This window comes from Ovis aries, chromosome 9 (genome assembly GCF_016772045.2).
Source record: "Ovis aries strain OAR_USU_Benz2616 breed Rambouillet chromosome 9, ARS-UI_Ramb_v3.0, whole genome shotgun sequence".
NCBI lineage: Eukaryota > Metazoa > Chordata > Mammalia > Artiodactyla > Bovidae > Ovis > Ovis aries.
In genome coordinates this window covers 89,059,841-89,080,643 of record NC_056062.1, presented here as the reverse complement: position 1 = coordinate 89,080,643, position 20,803 = coordinate 89,059,841, and the positions used below count along the sequence as shown (strand labels likewise).

Genomic DNA, 20,803 nt, shown 5'->3' with positions numbered 1-20,803 from the left:
ACTAAATGAGTAAATAAAACTTAATAGCTTTTTGATTGACATAATTGGGAGAAATGAGCTTTGAGCTAACAGAGTGGGACTAGAACTCTCAGTAGGTCATACAGAGATCTCTAGTCCTATCTCTACGGGCTTGCCAAGTGGCTCAGTGGTAAGGAATCCGTCTGCCAGTGCAGAAGATGTGGATTTGATCCCAGGGTCAGGAAGATCCCCCGGAGTAAGAAATGGCAACCCACTCCAGTGTTCTTGTCTGGAGAATTCCATGGACAGAGGGGCCTGGTGGGCTACAGTCCATGGAGCTGTAACGAGTCAGACACGACTGAGTGACTGAGCACAGAGTCCTGTCCTTACCCCCTGGTCACAAAGCCCAGGTCCTTGCGTAGCAGAAGTGCTTGTGTGAAGTAAAAAGGGCTTTTCCAATCACACCTAATGGTTCAAATGCAAAGGTTGAATTAACAGTTTAAATTAAAACAACAGTAAAATTCAGCTGTAAATATTCTGCTGAAAGATATATATGTTTATTTTTAAGGGCAGAAATAATGGAAAACTGTGACAATCTGAACATTTCTATACAGCAAGCTTCCTAAAAGAACTAAATATGAGGAGCGGTGTGTATCGTCGTTTCTCTGGTTTCAGTTTGATGTTATTTTGCAGAACCAGTAAATGACCTGCTTTTAGAAGAGAATGAACCAGAAACTAACCGCGTAATACTTTACAGAGCACGTAGGTGGTGGTGGTTTAGTCGCTAAGTTGTGTCTGACTCTTGCGACCCCATGAATCGTAACTCGCCAGGCTGCTCTGTCCAGGGAATGTTCCAGGCAAGAATCCTGGAGCAAGTTGCCCTTCCCTTCTCCAGGGGATCTTCCTGACCCAGGAATCAAACCCGGGTCTCCTGCACTGCAGGCAGGTGATTTACCAACCGAGCTATGAGGGAAGCCTCTTCAGTTCCGAAAAGGGGACATTAATCCTATCTCGCAAGGTTGTTGGCAGAATTACATGAGATAATTGATGGAGTAATAAAGTGTTCGGGGTCTAGGACCTCACTCCTTTGATGCAGTTGGGGAGAGGATGCCAGTCTTAGCATGTGGAACTCTCCTAAATCCAGCTAACTTGGTCCTTCCCTCCCCCATGATAGAATGTGGCTTTTAATACTCATTAAAAGTTGCAGTGACAAGGTTTATCCACTCAGTCATCAAAGGCAGGACTCTATCTTATCAACTCTGTGTTCAGTACCTGGAAGGTGCTTGTGGCTTGGGTGGATACTGTGAAAATGTGGATAAATGAAGTGAAGTAATGTAGCCTTTCGGTTTAGGGCATTTCTGCATCTCTAATATTCAATAATTAGTGTGTATGATAATGACTGAAACTCTGAACCATCAAGAGATTTTTTTATTTTAACATCATTTTATTTGGTGTCATTGTTTCAAAGGTATTTTTAAATGTTTGATTCTTAGAAAATTAGTAATGCCTCTGGCTAAAGTATGTAAGTTGCTTTCTATTGACCAGAAGAGGTGACTTATCCAGTATTCACTGAGTGTTTCTTATTACTAGGCAAGACAGTGAGAATTTCAGGGTATAACTTGGAAGTGACTGTACCCTAGCTATGAAAAAAATTAATGAAATGAAACAGTTGAGATTAATGCCAAGTATGTAAGTTTTATGTAGCTGTGGAAGCTTAATGAGAGAGACGGTGGTCAGAAGAGACTAGAACAGGAGCTGATGCTACGCGGAGCAGGATGGCTTGAGCCAAGCCTCCAGAGGCATAGTGGGTAGGAGTTGGAAGGGAAGATGGTCTGTTTGTGGGAAGAAGACATTAGATCTGTTTCTGTGCATATTCCCAGTGGAAAGGGATGATCTTTGCTGCGTATTTTACCATGGAATTGGGCTTCATATATTTCTCTTTTCTGATGGTTGTTTTTTTTTCTTTTCTAAGCAATGTGTTTTTGTGCTTTGTGTGGGTGACAGCTAAAAATAATATTTTGTTTCTTTTGTTATAAAGAAGAAAGATGATTACTTGGAGCATTTAGAAGGAAATGATCTACAAAGGAAACATTTATACTTAGAAACTATTTTAAAAGGTACAAAGTTTTAGAAGTGCTTTTAGTAAATGTGACTGATAAATATTTCATATATATATAATATAGCGTGCAATCATTTCACAGTTGTATTTTGTAACAGACATATCAGTAGATGGTTTGATTCTAAGAAAAAAGTCATTCACTTAAATTTACATGAGCACTTTCTAATATCACTAATAATATTGAACATTTTGTCTTTTCTTCCTGTAGGTTGAATTTGAATGCATAAATGAAAAAAAGAGGCAAAAGAAGAAAAGCTACAAGAATTCAGGGGTTATCAGCGTGAAGCAGTGTGAGGTCGGTTGCTCTTGACAGCTTATAGTGTAATGAGATCACATTTTAAGTTCTTCTATGAATATAGTATATATCACACAAGCACTTTGAACAGTTGAAAATTACATGAGCATCTGGGCCCCTTTAGAGAAGAAAATAGGAAATAGTAGAGAAATCTTTCAAGTAACTTTGCTTCCAAGGTTTGACAGCTCTCTAACAAAGGACAAATTAAAGTTTTTCATTATCTTAGGAAATACCGGGCTCCATTGGTGTTTTTCTGGTGCATCAGTGGAAATGACTTAGCTCAGTGCATCAGTCCTGGTTATAATTTCAAGATGAGATGTTATGAGTGAAGGGGAAAAATCCAAGAGATTTCTTGGGTGGGAGTTTTTGCTTTTGTTTTTGAATGTATTAAAGTCTCAACATATTAAACTCATTACTAGTTTCTGAAAACCAGTGCATTTCATCTTTGGCTATTGATATTCTAATCTTAACATGCTATAATTATCTCGAATCTTACAGATTCATGACATGTAGGGGTAGGTTGCTTTAAATTCAAATGTAGGGGTGGGTTCTATGTATTTATATCTTGTGCTTTTATATCAGTTTATAAATAATTAAAAATGAATGCCAGGGAGCTCTTTGCTTCTCTTAAAAAAGTAGGAAAGTTTTAATTTTGTTTACTATTTATTTCTAGATTACAGTGGAATGTACATTCCTCGACTATATCATGGGAGGCTGCCAGCTGAATTTTACTGTGAGTAACACGCTGGATTTTTCACAGTAGACTGTAGTGTGTGGCTTTTTCCTTCTATTTTACAGTGTTCTTTCTTTTACTGCCAAACTGACTTTGTGATGAAATGTACACAGTCTGTTGAATATGGTCTCTGCAGAGAGTTTGTCTAGGTTCATCCAGAAGCTTTTGGCCTTGTCGATAATACCTTTTCCACCTGCAAAAAAAGCATGTGTGTATAAATCAGTGATTATCCTGCAGTAATTTAATTAACAAAAAACATTAATCAAACGTACCAAAAAGTCCGCTATGTCTAAAGTCATAGATATAATAATCTATGATTTAAGACATCTAGAAAATTAGGAATAGCAGGTTGCTTCAGGCTGAGGCTGTAATTGTTTAATTGTCGGGAAAATACCTGTTGGCTCACAGCCTTGTTGGCAAATCCGAGCAGCGGGCTCAGGGATGAGTGTTTCTGTGTCAGCAGTCAGTGTATGTTTCCTGGACATCAAGCGAGGATGCCCCTGCCTTCCCCTTAGTAAGGACCGCAATTGTCATTTGGCAGGTGGGAGTGGACTTCACTGGCTCCAATGGTGATCCGCGTTCTCCCAACTCCCTTCACTACATCAGCCCCAACGGTGTGAATGAGTATCTGACTGCAATCTGGTCTGTGGGGCTGGTCATTCAAGACTACGATGCGTGAGTACGACTCCAGTGCACATCTCCCCAGAAACGGCAGTGTCTGTGCCTTCTGCTGGTCCTCCGAAGTAGTTGATGGGATAACGGTGCCAGGGAGAAGTAACTTTCTCCTTAAAATTTCTCTTGTCTTATCTTTCCTATTTTTCCCTTTGTGAACAGTCAGTGTTTGCCTTTGACCTTTAATCTCTGGCTGTGATTAGTTATAATGTATTATGTGTAGAGTCCTTCTCTAACAGCTGACTGTTGGCAAGGCTTTTGTTTCTTTGATCTAGTTTTCTTGGGGCTTACTCATTAGGGATAAGTTATTTCTGTGGTTGAAGTCCAGAAGACACATTTTGTAAACACTCGTAGACACTAATTTTTAATATGTCTATTTTCTAGGCAGTTGTTGTCAAATTAGTTTCTTAATGGTGATTTTCAACAAGCGCTACAGGATAACTTGATATAATTGCTATGAAATATTTTGAATTGATTCTCAATGGATAGATTTTGAATAGATTAAAGTAGGTCCTTCTGATGATGTCCTAAACAATAGAAAAAAAAATCCACATTATCAGTTTTTTGTTTTGTATCTGTTAGGGTACAGTATACATTTTCACTTGTTTTTGTCTATCATTTTATGATAAAAGTCCAACATATTGATGGAGTTTTTCATTACTCTATTATGCCATTTAGATGAAATTCTTAGACAAACAAATTTAAGGCAAGGGTAGCAGTTCCAATACCAGCCTAATAGAATTTAAGACAAAACTCATTAAATGCAATTAAAAAATTACTTTATAGATACTGTTATATAATCCAAAATGAAAATATAAGTATGGATATGGTTAGTAATAGAGTATCAATGTATTTCAATCAAAAATGGCTGGAAATATGATAAAAGTTTCAAAGAAACACAGTTGCAATGGGACTTAGATTAAAAAACTAGTAAATTTACAGGGTTACTTTTTCAGAGTGCTTCCTGGAAGTTAAAAGAAAAAGTTAACTAAGAAAAGCTTACCACATGAAAATTAAAAAAACTCTTACATAGTTCTTAGATCAAAGAGGAAATCAAAGTGTAAAAGCAGACTGTCTAGAAATAAAGGGTGTATACATGGTCTCCAGCAACTTAGTTCCCCAGCCCACAGCAGTGGAAGCATCAAGTCCTAAATGCTGGACCACCAGGGAACTCCTTTTCTTTCATTTTTTTCAAGCATCTCCAGGGACTTGAACCTAGGCCCTCCAGTTAAAAGTCTGATTATTCTACCAACTGAGGTACCCAGGCAGTACCCAGGCATCTTTATAAAGGAAGATTTCTGACACTTTTATTTTTAAAAAAGAATTGAATATAAATGGACTAGCTTTTCAACAAAGTAAAATTCAAGGATAGAAAGAAAAATATACATACAGTAATAGGGGATTCCATATACATGTTAGCTGTTATATGTCAAGGAAAATTTTAAATCCTTTCTATATGATATTCATCTAATCCTCATGCTTGGTTCTGAGATAGGTGGTATCATCATCTTCATTTTACGGATGAGAAGCCTGAGGCAGGAAGGCTAAAGTCACGTGTCCAGGGTCCCTCAGCGGGTAACGGCAGACACAGAACCGCACCTGGGCTGTCTGGCTCCGGAGACTTGTCCTCACCACTCTGCTGTGCTCTGCTTCCTCCAGACACACAAAGTGATGACTTACACACACCAAGTTAATAAATTAAATGACAAGATGATTCTTCGCAAGTTCAACAAAATTTAAGAGAATCTTTGGTGATACTGATCCCTAAGAAAAAGAGAAAACGTGTAGAATATTAGTAATGAGACAGAGATCATAAGCGTAAATTCAGAAGAAAAATCATTAAACATTGTATGTTAATGTTTGGTAAAATGTTATACTATTTCAGTGAAAAAATCTAGGTTGAAGGATGATTCTTTTAGAAAGCTACAAATTACCAAACTTGGCTCAAAGAGGCAGAGAACCTCGTCAGACCAGGAACTGGTCAAAGAGCTCTTCTCACAAAGGCACCAGCCAAGACAGCTTCATGCATAAATGAGAAATGAATTCAAACCTGAGAGAATCAAGGGAAAAATGTTAGAAAGTAGTGAAAATTCAAAAGGTGGTGACATACAACATAAAATAAAAAATCAGCAATTTTTCATGAACCAGCAAAAACCAATTGAAGAAACTATAGTGAATAAAAGATCACAGTTCATAACGCAATAAAAAAATGAGAATAAATTTAGGCAAAGGTCTAGGATATTTAGTGAGAGAAAACTACAGAATTATACCCAGGGGCAAAGAAGGAAAGATATGTCATGATTCTAGATAGGCAGATGTCACAATGATGAAAATATAACGTTTCTCTCTGGATTAGTCAGTTTTAATCAAAATTCCAATGGAACCTTGAAAAAATGATTCTTATAATTTTCTAGAGGGTAAAATGAATCAGAATAGCCAAGTTTTTCAGGGGAAAAAAAAAGGGAAATTTGTGCTTGCAGATATTAAAACTTGATATGTGAATATATATATATATATATGTATATATATATATATGACTTATTTCCCTAGTGGTTCAAATGGTAAAGAATCTGCCCACAATGTGGGAGACCCAGGTTCGATCCCTGAGTCAGGAAGATCCCCTGGAGAAGGGAATGGCACCCCACTCTAGTACTCTTGCCTGGAGAATTCCATGGACAGCGGAGCCTGGCACTACAGTCCATGGGGTCACAGAGTCAGACGTGAATGAGTGACTAACACTTTCACTTTGGGCTTCTCTGGTGGCTCAGCTGTAAAGAATCCGCCTGCAATGCGGGAGACGTGGGTTCCATCCGTGGGTGGGGAGATCCCTTGGAGGAGGGTGTGGCAACCTGTCGGGGTCCAGCCCCGGTGGATCCAGGGTGATTCGAAGGTGGGGATGGAGTCGGCGTCTTTGGAAAAATACATATTTAATCACAGATATAGAGAGATTGGAAATGGATAGTGCAGTAGGAAGATGAGTGGAGAAAAAGAGGCTGAATAACTTGGATTATGTGGAATAGCATCCATGCTCCAGATGGGAATTCAGCCAGAAAAACGGGAGCAAGAAAGAAGCGACATGGGGGAATCAGTCTTTCTGGAAACTGATCCGATTTCTTTATTTTTGGGTTTGCTTATATACTTTTTGTTACACATAGGGATGAATACAGAGTCACGTGGGGGTCAGCAGTCCTGACCTTTATCAAAATCAGGTGCTTCACATAAATGTATAAAAAAAAGGTCTTAGGGATATTACATCATCTTCTGGCCATGAGTGAGACCTGCTGACATTTTATGATCCTTTCTTTCTGATAACCAAAACAGTTATTTCTTCCAAGGGTGTTTTTTCTTAAACCAGGCACCACCCTCCAAATAAAGTTGCATTCCTATAGGGTGAGGGTGTAGTGAGTTACAATCAAGAAAGGAATTTATTTAACCCAAGGTTAACATGATTAATCTTAAAGGTTAATACTTATTTCTCCTATATGCTTAGAGGTTAATACTTATTTCTCCTATATGTTAGTTATATTCATTATAAGGGCAGGGAACATGGAGATTTAGCAGCAAACATCAGCCCAACAAGTGAAAATCCTTTCACCAATGCTCCCCTTAAGATCTATTTAGTCTTAAGATATGATAAAGTTACATTCTTACATAGCAAGGACACAGTGATTTATAACAAACTACAGTGATCTATTACGAAAGAGAAAATCCATTAACTCAAAAAGTCTAGTATTGCTAACATCAAAAACTACTGTATTTCCTTTTCTATATTCCAAATACATTGATTAATATATTCCCAGGTGCCTAAGGATATGGAGGCCTGGTGGCAATCATTGACTCAACAAGAAGAAAAAGCCCTATGCTAATTAAGACTCAAAATACTCCAAAACTCTCTGTGCTGTTTCTGGTTGAGAGGTAGTAAACAATCATGTGGCAGGAGTATGGATAATCCTGTCACACAAGCTAGTCTGTCAGCAGAGAGGTTTGACCTGAAACATCGTTGTCCCACCCAGAGCAGGGAATTAGCAGCAGTTATTGACACAACAAATGAAGAACCCTTCACCAATATAATCCCTAACCAACACACTATATTAATAATTTCTAACTCCCCAAAATAATTTGCCTTTAGTAAGTCTAAAACATCTCATGCCTCTCAGATTGGGAGGCTGTAAACAATCACATGTGGCCGGACGAACCTATACAGGTGGGCTAGATAACTTTCAGAGGAGTCCACAAGCTGAAACACTCTTGTCACGCCCAAGAATTTTTATGCCTTGGAGCTGCGTGTTTACTCCTTCTCCGAGAGAAACGGTTATGGGGGAGAGCCCCCGTAAAGTCAGAGGTGTAGGTGAGAGCATAAAACAGACTCTGGTTTTGGGGTTAGATGCTCGGGAACAGGGGGTTTCCTGAGGCTTGATCACGCCTTTGCATATGCCAAGCCTCCTTCCTCATGACCTTTGCCATGGGCGGAGTTCCTCACGCTGGCCCCCGGCAGCAACCCAATCCAGTATTCCGGCCTGGAGAATCCCATGGACAGAGGAGCCTGGCGGACTACAGTCCATGGGGTTGCAAAGAGCAGGCCCGACTGAGCGGCTAAGCACAGCACAGCAACACTATAAATGTTCCGTGTGTACAATATGAAGTATACATTAAGAGTATGGGACTACTACACGACCAGTAGAAACACGCAGTCTTGAAACAGACCCAAGAATGTCTGTGAATTTAAGTATATGATAGAGATGGCATTTTGAGGGAAAGGGGCTGTAACAACTGTCAAACTTAACGTGAACTGGATTTGAATCCCCGACTTGTGCTTGTATATGTTAGGATACTTGTACAGACTATGGACAGAACTGCTGAAATAGATACCCCAGCACACCGTGATTTTGACAAAATAGAGATTTGTATCTCGTTCCTCTTACACGTCTAGAGATAAGCAGTTCAGGGCTGAGAGGGCCGTGATGCCCCAGAGCGTCTGCCCTGGGTCCGAGTTCTCATCCTCTCCAGCCAGTGGGAGGAGGACAAAGGGACTGAGGAGGTGTGTGCTTTCCCCGAGGGTGCGATTCAGAAGTGGCTGCAAACCCCTCCTCTCACACATCGGCCAGAACCTCACCCCTGACCACTGCCAGCCCAGAGAGGCTGGGGTCGGGCGAATGTCACCAGGGGCCCAGGGGATCCAGGGCTAAAGGGGGAGAGGTGGAACCTGGTGGATCCTCATGAGCAGTTTCTGCTTCACGTGCCACTCCTGATGAATTACACATTTAATATCAAGATCAAGGCTTGGAAGTTCTGAGAGAACATATACGTGAATTGTCTATAATATTGCAGTGAGGACAGCCTTTAAGCAAGACCGAGAAGGCAACACTCATGGAAGAAGTTTTGGGTGTTCACAGTCGTTAACGTTAATAACTAGGAAGGGGAAGCTCTTTTAAAGTTAAAGGCAGACTGTCAACTGGGAAGAACATTGTGCCATCGGTGACACAGGCTCTATCCTCAGCACAAACAGAACCATGGAGAATTAATATAAAAAGGAATCCTGCGAGAAGAAATGGTAGTATCATCACTACAGGGTTCTGCTGGGGCAAGCCGCTGGTGTCTGTCCGTTGGGGGAGAATCTCCATACAGTGGAACGCCTGGCGGCCACTCTCATGATGCTGTATATTCTGTCCAAATTATCTCTAAACCCTTGGGCCAAATATTCATACATTTTGCTGCAGAAATGGAGAGTTTTATGATGTATAGCATTTGTACCATATTTCTGTGGCCAAACGTACGATATCTTATTCATATTAAGTGGTATAAATACAGGCTAAAAATAACCTCTTGTCAGTTGAGATCACACTTTGCTGCCAAATGACAAATGAAACACTTGTGCTTTCTAAAGCTTTATTAATTTATTTACATATTTATTTAGTGAAATGATAAACGATACATAAGTAGAGGTGTGTTAAGTGTTAGTTGCTCAGTTGTGTCCGACTCTTTGCCACCCCGTGGACAGTAGCCTGCCAGGCTCCTCTGTCCATGGCATTTTCCAGGCAAGAGTACTGGAGTGGATCGCCATTTCCTCCTCTAGAGGATCTTCCCCACCCAGTGATGGAACCCAGGTCTCCTGCATTGCAGGCAGATTCTTTACTGTCTGAGTCATAAGGTCCATATTAATAAATACATATAGAAAGACTTTAAATTCCTTCAGTGTGCAGAAAAATATTTAGGATGGGAGTTTCCAAATATTAACGTTAGTTCTAGTCTTTGTTTTATTTTTATATTTTTCTAAGATTTTGAATGTTTTAAAAGTAAGCTCATATTGTCTTATTATGAGTAAAGATACAAATGACCTTTTGCTTTTTCCAAATTTTCATTTTAGTGATAAGATGTTTCCAGCTTTTGGCTTTGGAGCGCAGGTCCCACCTCAGTGGCAGGTAGGAAGAACTCTTATTGCGAAGGTTTGCCTCCTAGCAAAGCAAAACCAGCCTCATCAGTCCTTCTTTCATCTTTTGACAGGTTTCTCATGAATTTCCAATAAACTTTAATCCATCCAATCCCTACTGTAATGGTAAGTTAAAAATCAACATGAATTTTTAAACTGAAAGCCTTGCTCAGTCTTTGTCAGTTGTTTTTTCTCTATGATTGAAAGCTACTCAGATTTCCTTTCTAGGTTTCTTTTTGTGACATATTGAATTTCCTATCATGTAAAGTAGAATTTTACACCAAGTTGCTGGTTAATGTGGTAAGAAGGCAAATCACTATGATAATGATGAAGACTGCAGGCTCAATTCTTCTACCTTAAGAGGTCTAATAGAATAAAAGATTTCTCAGTCTTGATGGGAGATCAATGAGTAATCATTTGATATTCAGATATAAGTTGATTTAAAAGTGAATCTTCAATAAAATGAATCATTTAATATGCAGGTGTTTTCCTCAGATTAACAGTTAACTTTCTATGAAGAAAGTGTCCAGCATCTAATTACTTGTTACATAGGTTCTGTAAGGAGGTGGAGGCAGGCTAAAGAAACACAGAATTAAGCTCCAGGAGTAGCTTTCCTTTGTGTAGAAAACAGGCACAAATATTGCTGTCATTCCACTTTTCTGTTTATCCCTCAAATATCCCAATGCCTCTTCCTTTTCAGTATATTGCTGCTGCTGCTGCTAAGTCGCTTCAGTCATGTCTGACTCTGTGCGACCCCATAGATGGCAGCCAACCAGGCTCCTCCGTCCCTGGGATTTTCCAGGCAAGACTACTGGAGTCGGTTGTCATTTCTTTCTCCATTTTACCATATTGAGCAATGCCAAATCTCCCACAAAATTAAGATAAAACTGAACAGTTTGGAGGAGGGAAAGGTAGGGGCAGAGGCATAAAAGTGTAGACCCTATGCTAATTTTCTGCAAAGGGTCCTTTAACCGTTGCAAGATACATAGATTTCTAATAGAAGAGGATGTCCTTCCCTCCTCTTCTTAAATGATATTCATACAGTAGAAGAGCATGAATATTTTGTTGGGAGTGGTTTGTATTAGGATTTTCTCCTTTTTTGCAAAACTCTTTTCTCATACTAATTCAGTGTCCCTTTATGCACATTCAGCGGCTGTGGTTGTGACCTTTCATATCCCTAGCCATATGAAACTGGGGATATTTTTCTTTTTTTTTTTTGGATTTGGCAATGATTTATTGGATATGATACCAAAAGCACAGGCAACAAAAGAAAAAATAGATACATTAGACTAATTAAAATTTAAAACTTCTGTAAATCAAAGGACACCGTCAAAAGAGTGCAAAGTCAGCCCATAGAATGGGCATGGGCACCTCATACCCACAATAAATAGCCATTATTTCTTTTTTTTTTTTTAGTCATTTTTTCTTTTTAAAAAATGTGCTTCATGCTTATGATGAAATTGGAACAGTTTTTAGAATTTGTTGTAATTAGATTTTATGTTTTGCAAGTAAATATGGATGACAGATCATGGGATGATTCGTTTTAGAAGTTCATCCGCTCTGAGTAATAAGAGCCCGTCTGTGGCCTGTCACGAAGTGCAGCTTTTCTGCTTTCGGTTTAGTCTGGACAAAGGAAAGAATCATTTTGGTTTCAGACAAAGGAAATGTCACACAGAAAACAATACAACTTTATTTTAAGACAAGGAAGTTTAATCCCCTTCTCTTAATTAGTCACTGAATTTAGTTGCCCATAAAAAAACATGTCTCAGTTGTTCCTTTAATGCAATGGAAAGATACTAGCATAATTCAGTTTTAGTTGAGGAACTGAAGGCTGTTGATATTTATGAAAACATTTAATAGCTTCGTATACCTTATTGAAAAGCAAGCTAGATGATAGAAATGGAAGAAAATATTACTGTTGCTTTGGTTATGGGTTCAATTTTTCTATAGCATATATCATTACAGAAAGATCCTGCTGCTGGCTTATGTTAATATTATTTTTGTTACTACTGGACTGACTGATCACTAGTTACAGCCTCACCTTATGCATATAAAATCATCTCTATGTATGAATTAGTTACATTTTCAAAGGTAGTTCATAAGACCACTTATTCTCAAATTCAAAGTGCCTAAGGAGTTTATTGGCTCTCAAATTCTAAGTGGAGAGAGTTGATCTTGTTAAGCTTTTAAACCAAATATACACTGCTCCTCTTTATTAATCTATGTTCTATGGGAAATTTTAAAAGCAGGACACTTGTTTTGGTTGACGTTAAAAAGTCTTTTAAGATTTTCTTGATACTCTCAGCAAAGGACTGTGGGGGAGTTTCTATAGGCTTTCTAGGCCCTTACCTACATCCCAGACACTCTGTTGTGTATTAAAGGCAGACTCCTCAGCAGTGCCTTAATCAGGGATGCTGTTCAGCTCTTGATAAGCTGTGCTGCAGGAATCAACAGTCTCCAAGTCTCAGTAATTTGTAATGACAGTGATCTGTCTCGCTCACTTGACAAATCACTCGACTCTTGGCTAGACCGCTGCCCTCCCCTGTTCCTTCTCCTTCTGGGCCTCAGGCAGTCTGGAATACGCTGTTCCCATAGCAGGTGGGGGGGGAAGCAAGAGAGCTGGCAAAAACCGGCAGCGATTCTTGAAACATCTGCTTAGACTTGGCTGTCGTGTCTGTTCACTTGCATTGGGTGAAGCTACGCCTCAGGCCTAAGCTGCAGCCCACAAACACACGCTCGAGTGTTTCTGCAGCAAAATGTGATAAACAACCCGGAAGTGAATACTTGCAATTAGTACAGTCTACTATACCATGCTTAATCTGTAAGTTATCGAATAAACCCTTGGCTAGAATTGGCATTAAGTTTATAGCTATCTGACATTTTTTTAGAACCTCTGGTCATATATGCAGAGGTTTCCATTTTTATCAGTTACTATTTCTTAACTTGGCATCAGTGGTAATTTGCAGCATCTTTTGCATAGTTCTTTTTTCATCAGAGTCTCATTCTCAAAACATATCAAAATTAAACAGTGTAACAGCCCTACTGAAGACTAATGAATAATTTGGCTGAGGTGAAGGCAAATGCCTTCTACTGGGGGAGAGTAAAGTTTATAGGTTTTTTCTGTGTGTGTGCTGGAGCATCGCTATGGAGCTTTGTAATATATACGTTAGAGAACTCCTAAATGTGGAACTTTTGACTCTTTAAAGCACTGTATGTTAGTATATAAATTAAACCAGCCACTATGGTGAATAGTAGACAAATAAATTGTGCTTGAGAATTTTTAATCCTGCTTTTTTTTAAAATCTAGGAGTCCAAGGCATTATAGAGGCATATCGGGCCTGCCTTCCTCAGATAAAACTCTATGGACCGACTAATTTTTCTCCAATCATAAATCACGTGGCCAGGTTTGCTGCTGCAGCCACACAGCAACGGACAGCTTCTGTGAGTGCGCTGTTGCCAGGGGGCAGGGAGGACGTGGGCTGGTAGTTGCTCCCAGTGCCATTTTCCTGTTTATTTGGTCTGTCGAGAGGCAAACACGGGGCATGAAGCAATGATGTGTCCTCCTTGGGTTGGGAGTAACATCTGTTAAATTGGTGAGCATTAAAAACAAGAGAATAGCAAAACAACCTTTATACGTAATGAGTTTGTTCTCTATCTTTTGAAATAGTATTCCTGGGTAGGTTCTGAAAAAAAAAATTTTTTTTGAGGAGATTTAGCAAGTTAAGGCTTGAGGAAACTTACCACTTCAGTTGCTGTTGCAAAATACGTGTTTGACCCTGGAGAACGAACCTCATTCAGCTTCAGTATCCTCAGAAATAAGGCAGGGATAACTGCCTCAGACAGTTATTGAAAGAGTGTGAGGAGATAAACCATAAACACTCAGCACGTAATTGCTACTATTATAATTCTTCTTTCCATTCCAGACGTAAATGACCCAAAAGATGGAGTCACAACTTCATGTCACATTTTATCACTCTCTAAAATGATTTAGCAGAGATGGCAGGATTGAGAGAAAGATTCCCCTCTGCCCCTCCCTGAACCATATCCATTTATTCAAAAGTGTATTTTAGCTTGATAAACAATTCTACTTCCATATTTGATCTTTTAAGAATGTAGTTGTTGCCAGTTGCTCCCTTGCCAGGTACTTTGACATATCCAATCCTCCAGTTCAATCAAAATGTTTCTGTGCTAACTTTCATCTTGCTTCTGTGCATTTTTGCCAGCCTTCTTCTGTGGTCTGTTGCACTTTTAATTAACCTACAGTTTTTGTATCAGTTAATTTCCTTGTCATCAGAGAATCTTAGAAGATTTCATATAGATGGTATCCTGGGTAGAGACTGACAAGGAAAATGAGCGGCGAAATGACTCATCAGGAGGGAGATGCCATTAACGGTTGCTTTTATTCTTGGGGAGCTCAGCTTGCTCAGCGGACATTATTGTCATTTTTTGGCAGCAATATTTTGTGCTCTTGATCATTACCGATGGCGTGATCACAGACCTCGATGAGACCAGACAGGCGATTGTTAACGCTGCCAAGCTGCCTATGTCCATCATCATTGTCGGGGTTGGAGGCGCGGACTTTGGCGCCATGGAGTTCCTAGATGGTGACGGCGGAAGCCTCCGCTCCCCAACCGGCGAAGTAGCCGTCAGGGATATTGTCCAGTTTGTGCCTTTCAGGCAGTTCCAGAACGTGAGTACCACGCCTCCTTGCCCCTCATGTGCTCTAAGGCTTTTGAACAGAGACTCTGCCTGTTCATAGCCGGGCAGTTAAGAGTAGATGTCTGGAGTCGCCATGCATATATGCTGAGTTGTGTCTCGCTCTTGGCAGCCCCGTGGTCTGCAGCTCACCAGGCTTTTCTGTCCATGAGATTCTTCAGGCAAGAAGACTGGAGTGGGTTGCCTTTTCCTCCTCCAGGGGATCTTCCTGACCCAGGGATCAAACCCAGGTCTCCTGCAGATTCTTTAACACTGACCTAGTAGAGTGTGTGAATTTTCCATTTGAAGAACCTTGATTAGATTTGGCTTTTTTTTTCAGGTTGTATTCTTGTGTGCCTCTTATAGTCCTTATGATAAAGTATTTAAAATGATGTTGTTGTGACTGCTGTTTTAAAATATATTTTATCTTTACAAATGTAACAAGAGAAAAACTATGTAAGTATATGATGAATTTACCAAACTAGAAGTTGATTCGATGAAAAACCTCTGAGGAGATTGTTTTACCCAGATTACTCTAGTGTAGCATCTTGTAAAACTATGGTCCAGAATCATAGCCAGGATATTGACGTTGATACAATCAAGGTCCATCACAGCAGGCTTCCTCATGTAGCCCTTTTACAATCGCACCACTTCCCAGCCACCTTCACTCCCTCCTTAACCCCTGGCAACCACCAGTCTGGCTTTATTTCTATGTTTTTGCCCTTTCAAGAATGTTATATAAATGAAATCGCATAGTATATAACCTCAACATTGGCATTGTTTCACTCAGCTTAATTCTCTTAAGAGTCTTCGCACTTGTTGAATATATTCCTTTTTTATTGCTGAGTAGTACTCTGTGGTATGGGTATACCAGTTTAACCATTCACCCATTAAAGGACATCTTGAGTTGTTTCTAGTCGTCATCGTCATCTGTCAAACACAAAGCTGCTGTAAACATTCATGTACAGGTTGTTGTGTGCACGTAAGTTTTTATTTTTCTGGGATAAATACCCATAAGTTCAGTTGCTGAGTTGTATGATTGTTGCATTTTAGTCATTAAAGAAACTTCTGAACTTTTCTGGCATAATTATGTCCTGTCACACGCCCACCAGCCGCGTTGTGCATGGGAATGGATGGAGGGGAATGAGGCGGGTGTGTATGCAGAAGGTGGCAATGTTAGGGATCTTTGTGATGATGAAGCTGTTCTCTATCTTGATTGTGATGGTGGTTATACTGATAGACCCTGATGATAAAATGACATATAACTGTGCACACACAGACTGGTGAAATCTGAATATGACAAAAATGTCCTGTAATATAAATCATGTCATTTACATAATTATGTAAAATTGTGTCATAGCTTTACATTCCCACCAGCCAGTGTATGAGTGGGAGTGGGTGGAGGGGAATGAGGTGGGTGTATATTAAAAAAGGTGGCAGTGTTAGGGATCTTTGTGATGGTGAAACTGTTCTGTATCTTGATTGTGTTGGTGGTTATACAGATATGCTGCTGCTGCTGCTAAGTCGCTTCAGTTGTGTCCGACTCTGTGCGACCCCATAGACGGCAGCCCACCAGGCTCCCCCGTCCCTGGGATTCTCCAGGCAAGAACACTGGAGTGGTTTGCCATTTCTTTCTCCAGTGCAGGAAAGTGAAAAGTGAAAGTGAAGTCGTGTCCGACTCTTAGCGACCCCGTGGACTGCAGCCTACCAGGCTCCTCTGTCCATGGGATTTTCCAGGCAAGAGTACTGGAGTGGGGTCCCTTGCCTTCTCCCTATACAGATATACCCCCATGATAAAATCACATGTGACTGTATACACATAGGCACATACACACACACACAAATGAGCGCATGTGAAACTGGTGAAATCTGAATAAGTTCTGGGAGCCGTTCCTAGTTTTTTTATTGTACTATAGTTATATAAGATGCTACCTTTGGAGGAAACTGGGTAATGGGTACATGGGACCTCTCTGCACGGTTTGTAATTATTTCAAAATAAAAAGTTAAAAAAAATTAATACCCAGAGAATGAAAGATCCACATTTAAAAGTTGAAAAGCAAAAGAACCAACATCATTAAATGCCAAAATGCAGGCACCAAAAAAGGACTTGTTAAATGTGAGCATACTAAAGCATTCCTGAGTAACGGTTTGTTGTGTTTTTGTGGCCTATTCTCGAGACAAGATACAAGTCTAGAAATTGGAAACTAACTGCTTTTTCCTGGTGGGTGAGGAATTCTTAGTCTTTTATCAAAATCCCAGTTAAAAACTTGGTTGCTAATAAAATTGCTTTGATTTTATCTGTTCACAGGCTCCAAAAGAAGCACTTGCTCAGAGCGTCTTGGCTGAGGTCCCCCAGCAGGTGGTGGGCTACTTCAACACATACAAACTCCTTCCTCCCAAGAACCCGGCTACGAAATGAGAGGAGCTCTGGTCGTCCGAGCAGAATTCTTTGTGTGTGTGGAGCAACAGATTTCTCTTCATCCCAAATCGTGAATCTGTCATTTTACACCCTTCTCACAAACCCTACGATTTACGATGCAAACCTAGCTCTATGGAGTATGTCTATTTAAAGCATTCTTTTTATACTTGTCTTGGAGGAAAGTGCTAACTTAGTCTTTGCCCAATCAACTCAGTGATTGCCAGTGATTTACAGTAATTGTGGTGAGGCCATTTGGATTAGAAACCGGTGTGAGAAGAGGACACGTTCTTGTGGTTGCTTACTTTCATATGATGAAAATGCTATTTTTGAATGTTTGTCAATAGAAAGAATGGGAAATTGTTGGAATGATGCGATTTGCAGGTTGCTGTGCTTTGCTCTAGGCGATGTATGTCTTAGAAGCCGATGTCCACACGAGATGGCCAGAGTTTCTTAAATTAGATGATACTGCATTTGTATCTAGAACTATAGTTTGTGCTTTTCTGTGGGATAAAACTACCTTCACTTGCGCTTGAGTTTGGCTGCAACTTAGACATGCACAGTTCAAAACAGAATGCATCCTCATAAGACTTCATGAAAGGTCCCAAATTAGAAAGGAAGACACATACATATTCAGTTCTTAAAGCTGTAAAATCAACAAGTAAAAGGAGCTTCCTGTAAGCCATTTTATTTGCCTTCCTAGATCTTTCATTTTCACTATTTAATACTGTAAACATGGTCAGATTTGACCTTTTCATTGATTGTACGTGACACTCGGGATTCTGTACGTGCATTAATGATAGCTTGTCCTAGACTCAGCATTATTAGATGATTTCAACTGGAGTTTGTTAAAATGGGTAGGACTGGGTTTGTCCAGGAAAGCTATAAGGACCAAACATATAAGGGGAAATTCGGAATTCCACTTTCTGTTAGTTAATGAAAGACTTTACTTATTAAAAAAGGCAAGCTTTATATTTTCCTTGCAAAGGTCGCATACATTGATTTCTACATTTATATAGATTCATTTAGATATTTTCTCCTTTTTTTGTTAAAGTGATTTTTTACTCTGATTTTTTAAAACTCATGATAATGGTTATTAGTCAAAATCCTATTTTACATTTTAATAACATGCTGCTTCCTAAGCCCAGAATGTATGGTATTAAGTAAAAACCTATTATAACTTAAAAAAAAAAATCCAACTGCTGCATAGGATAGAGTGGACTTTCCACGCTTTTTTTTTTTTTTTAGTATTTTTTTTTCCTGATGTTTACACTTTGGAATATAGTCCTTAGCAAACATTACCTTTTCAGAATAGATTAAGGTTTTACTGAGGATCTGTGTGCCAGGTACTATGCATGTCTGTGTGCTGGCGGTCATGAAGTAACGTCTGGTTACTGAGGATTGCATGTCGGTCACGGATCCCTAAGTGGATGCATGCTGTGCTGTGCTGAGGTGCCTTCCAGGCTTACTGAAAATGCGCCGCTGCGTGGGTCCTTTGTCCCCTGAAATATTTGAAGGAAGCAAACCCTCAGCCATGAACAGCTTTTGGCTTCTCGGAAGCCGCTCATTGCCCAGGTCAGGCTGAGAGGGCGTCTGCTGACCATCTTGGGTGCCCGCCCCCGGCGAGTGGTTAACACTTTCCCGCTCAGCCAGCTGGCCTCTGGATGTGCGTTGTTAACCTGAAGGTACTTATTAACTAGTCGTCTGTTACCCTATAGTATGACTCATGAGATAACAAGTCATCTCGACGGCAGTCAGGAGAGGAATAAACTGCTGATTCTTCCAGGAGTTTGCAGCCTTTGTGTCTAAGATGTCCTGCTTTCAGTTCTCTTTGTGTGCTGGGGAACAGCATATCTATTTTGCTTTGGTTTTCAGAATTTTCTTTTTTAAACATACATGGCCTTTAAAAGAAATGATTTGCATGTGATCTTGGTATACTGCAAGACAGAAGTAGAGGTTCTTGTGTGACGCTGGGGCGGGGTCCAGGGCTCACCTGAACCCCATCCTGGTGGCACTGGGGCCGCCTGCACAGGGTACCTAGGGACCGCTGGTCAGAAGCATTCATTGTTTCATCGGCCAAATCAGTGTCCAGTCACCACTGTCATTGATTTGGTCTTCATAATTTTATACTCTGATTTTAACCAGAATTGTTCCCTTTTGAAGATTAATTTTATATTATGCATTTTTTATTTGATTCATCAGTAAGTGCTATTATTCATAAGACCTGTGATTCCAGTAGATTAGGGGAACTGATACCTTTTTGCAGTTTTGAATAAAAGGATATATAATTTCTAAATTAACATTTATAAAATTCTTATAGCTTCAACATTTTGCGTCATCACAGGCTGCTTTAGTATTGTTTTATATTAAAATAGCCCTTTTCCCTTTAGTGCCACCATTCATTCAAGTGCCATTAGTCCTTAAAATGCATTTAAAGAAAAAATAGCCAGATTGACTTTCACACCTCATACAAACAGATACATCACATACATATACGAGGGTGACAGTGCCTTGGATGGATGTGATATTTCTCACGTCTGCCTGTACTGAGAGAATAGCAATTAGCATGGTCATGTCACCTTATGCTTGAAATTGAAAATTTTGAGATCAGAAAAATTTAAAGTCAGATCAGGGATTTACAGCTGTCTACTTCGGTAGTGCCTTAGGCAGCCTTTCCAGAGTAAATTCAGGGCCCCCTTGTTGCCCATGCCTTATTTAACGTACTTTGCCTTATTGTGTAAATTTTCTGGAAAATCATCTCCAATAAGATTTCTCCTAGTCTCTTTATATGTGTGGTTGGTAGTCATGGAAGTGACACGTATGGTAAACCAGAAGCTTGGTTGAGATTTCGAGAGACTATTTCATGGTTTTATGTCATATTTGATAATAAGTGTGTAAGTTACTAATATATGAATTGATGTTAAGTATATCTTCCATTTGGATAAAGTCATTTCTTGATGTGTTACAATAGTACCTTGTTTTTATTTTTGTTCTTTCTTCAAATGATATTGGTCGAAAAGTTAGAAATAAAGTTAGTGCTTTAATCAGCCTGTATTCTGTGTTTTTCTGAATTAAACAGTTTGTGGGGTTTATGCTTTTATGGGATGTAATCACTTAAAGATATTAGATGTATTCAAGGTATTTTTCAGGGTACAATAAGGGAAAGGTTCTCAGCTTAACTAGAGTGCTCACATGAGAATTATGGCACTCATATTTTATTGGTTGTGTTAGGCAGGACAGTATATTCATCTAACTTTTTTTTTTAAGTTGCTTCTATCAAGTTGCAGTCATGGGGCAAGGTCTTGGGGGAACAGTGGTGACCTTGGTAGCCAAAGATGCCACCTTCGTGGAAATCATGGACTGGAAGAGAGAGAAAAGATTGAGTGAGTAATTGTAGAGACATGAGATCAGTGTGGCCGAACCCTGTCGGGGGAGACCTGACCCATCTAGCTGTCGAGGAGCACCTTTCCCAGGATGTGCACTCTGTT

At 39.7% G+C, this 20,803-nt stretch overlaps 1 protein-coding gene across 1 annotated transcript in view; it reads left to right on the top strand.

Moving 5' to 3' along the window:
- CPNE3 (copine 3) overlaps nt 1-20,362 on the top strand; it is a 49,405-nt gene extending 29,043 nt beyond the window's left edge. The window contains exons 9-16 of the mRNA XM_027973243.3: nt 2,286-2,372; nt 3,046-3,105; nt 3,647-3,780; nt 10,142-10,196; nt 10,279-10,330; nt 13,512-13,645; nt 14,658-14,894; nt 17,208-20,362. Coding sequence (XP_027829044.1) covers nt 2,286-2,372; nt 3,046-3,105; nt 3,647-3,780; nt 10,142-10,196; nt 10,279-10,330; nt 13,512-13,645; nt 14,658-14,894; nt 17,208-17,318 — 870 coding nt within the window. The 3' untranslated portion in view covers nt 17,319-20,362. The remainder of the gene's footprint in view (nt 1-2,285; nt 2,373-3,045; nt 3,106-3,646; nt 3,781-10,141; nt 10,197-10,278; nt 10,331-13,511; nt 13,646-14,657; nt 14,895-17,207) is intronic.
- The last annotated feature ends 441 nt before the right edge of the window (nt 20,363-20,803 follow it).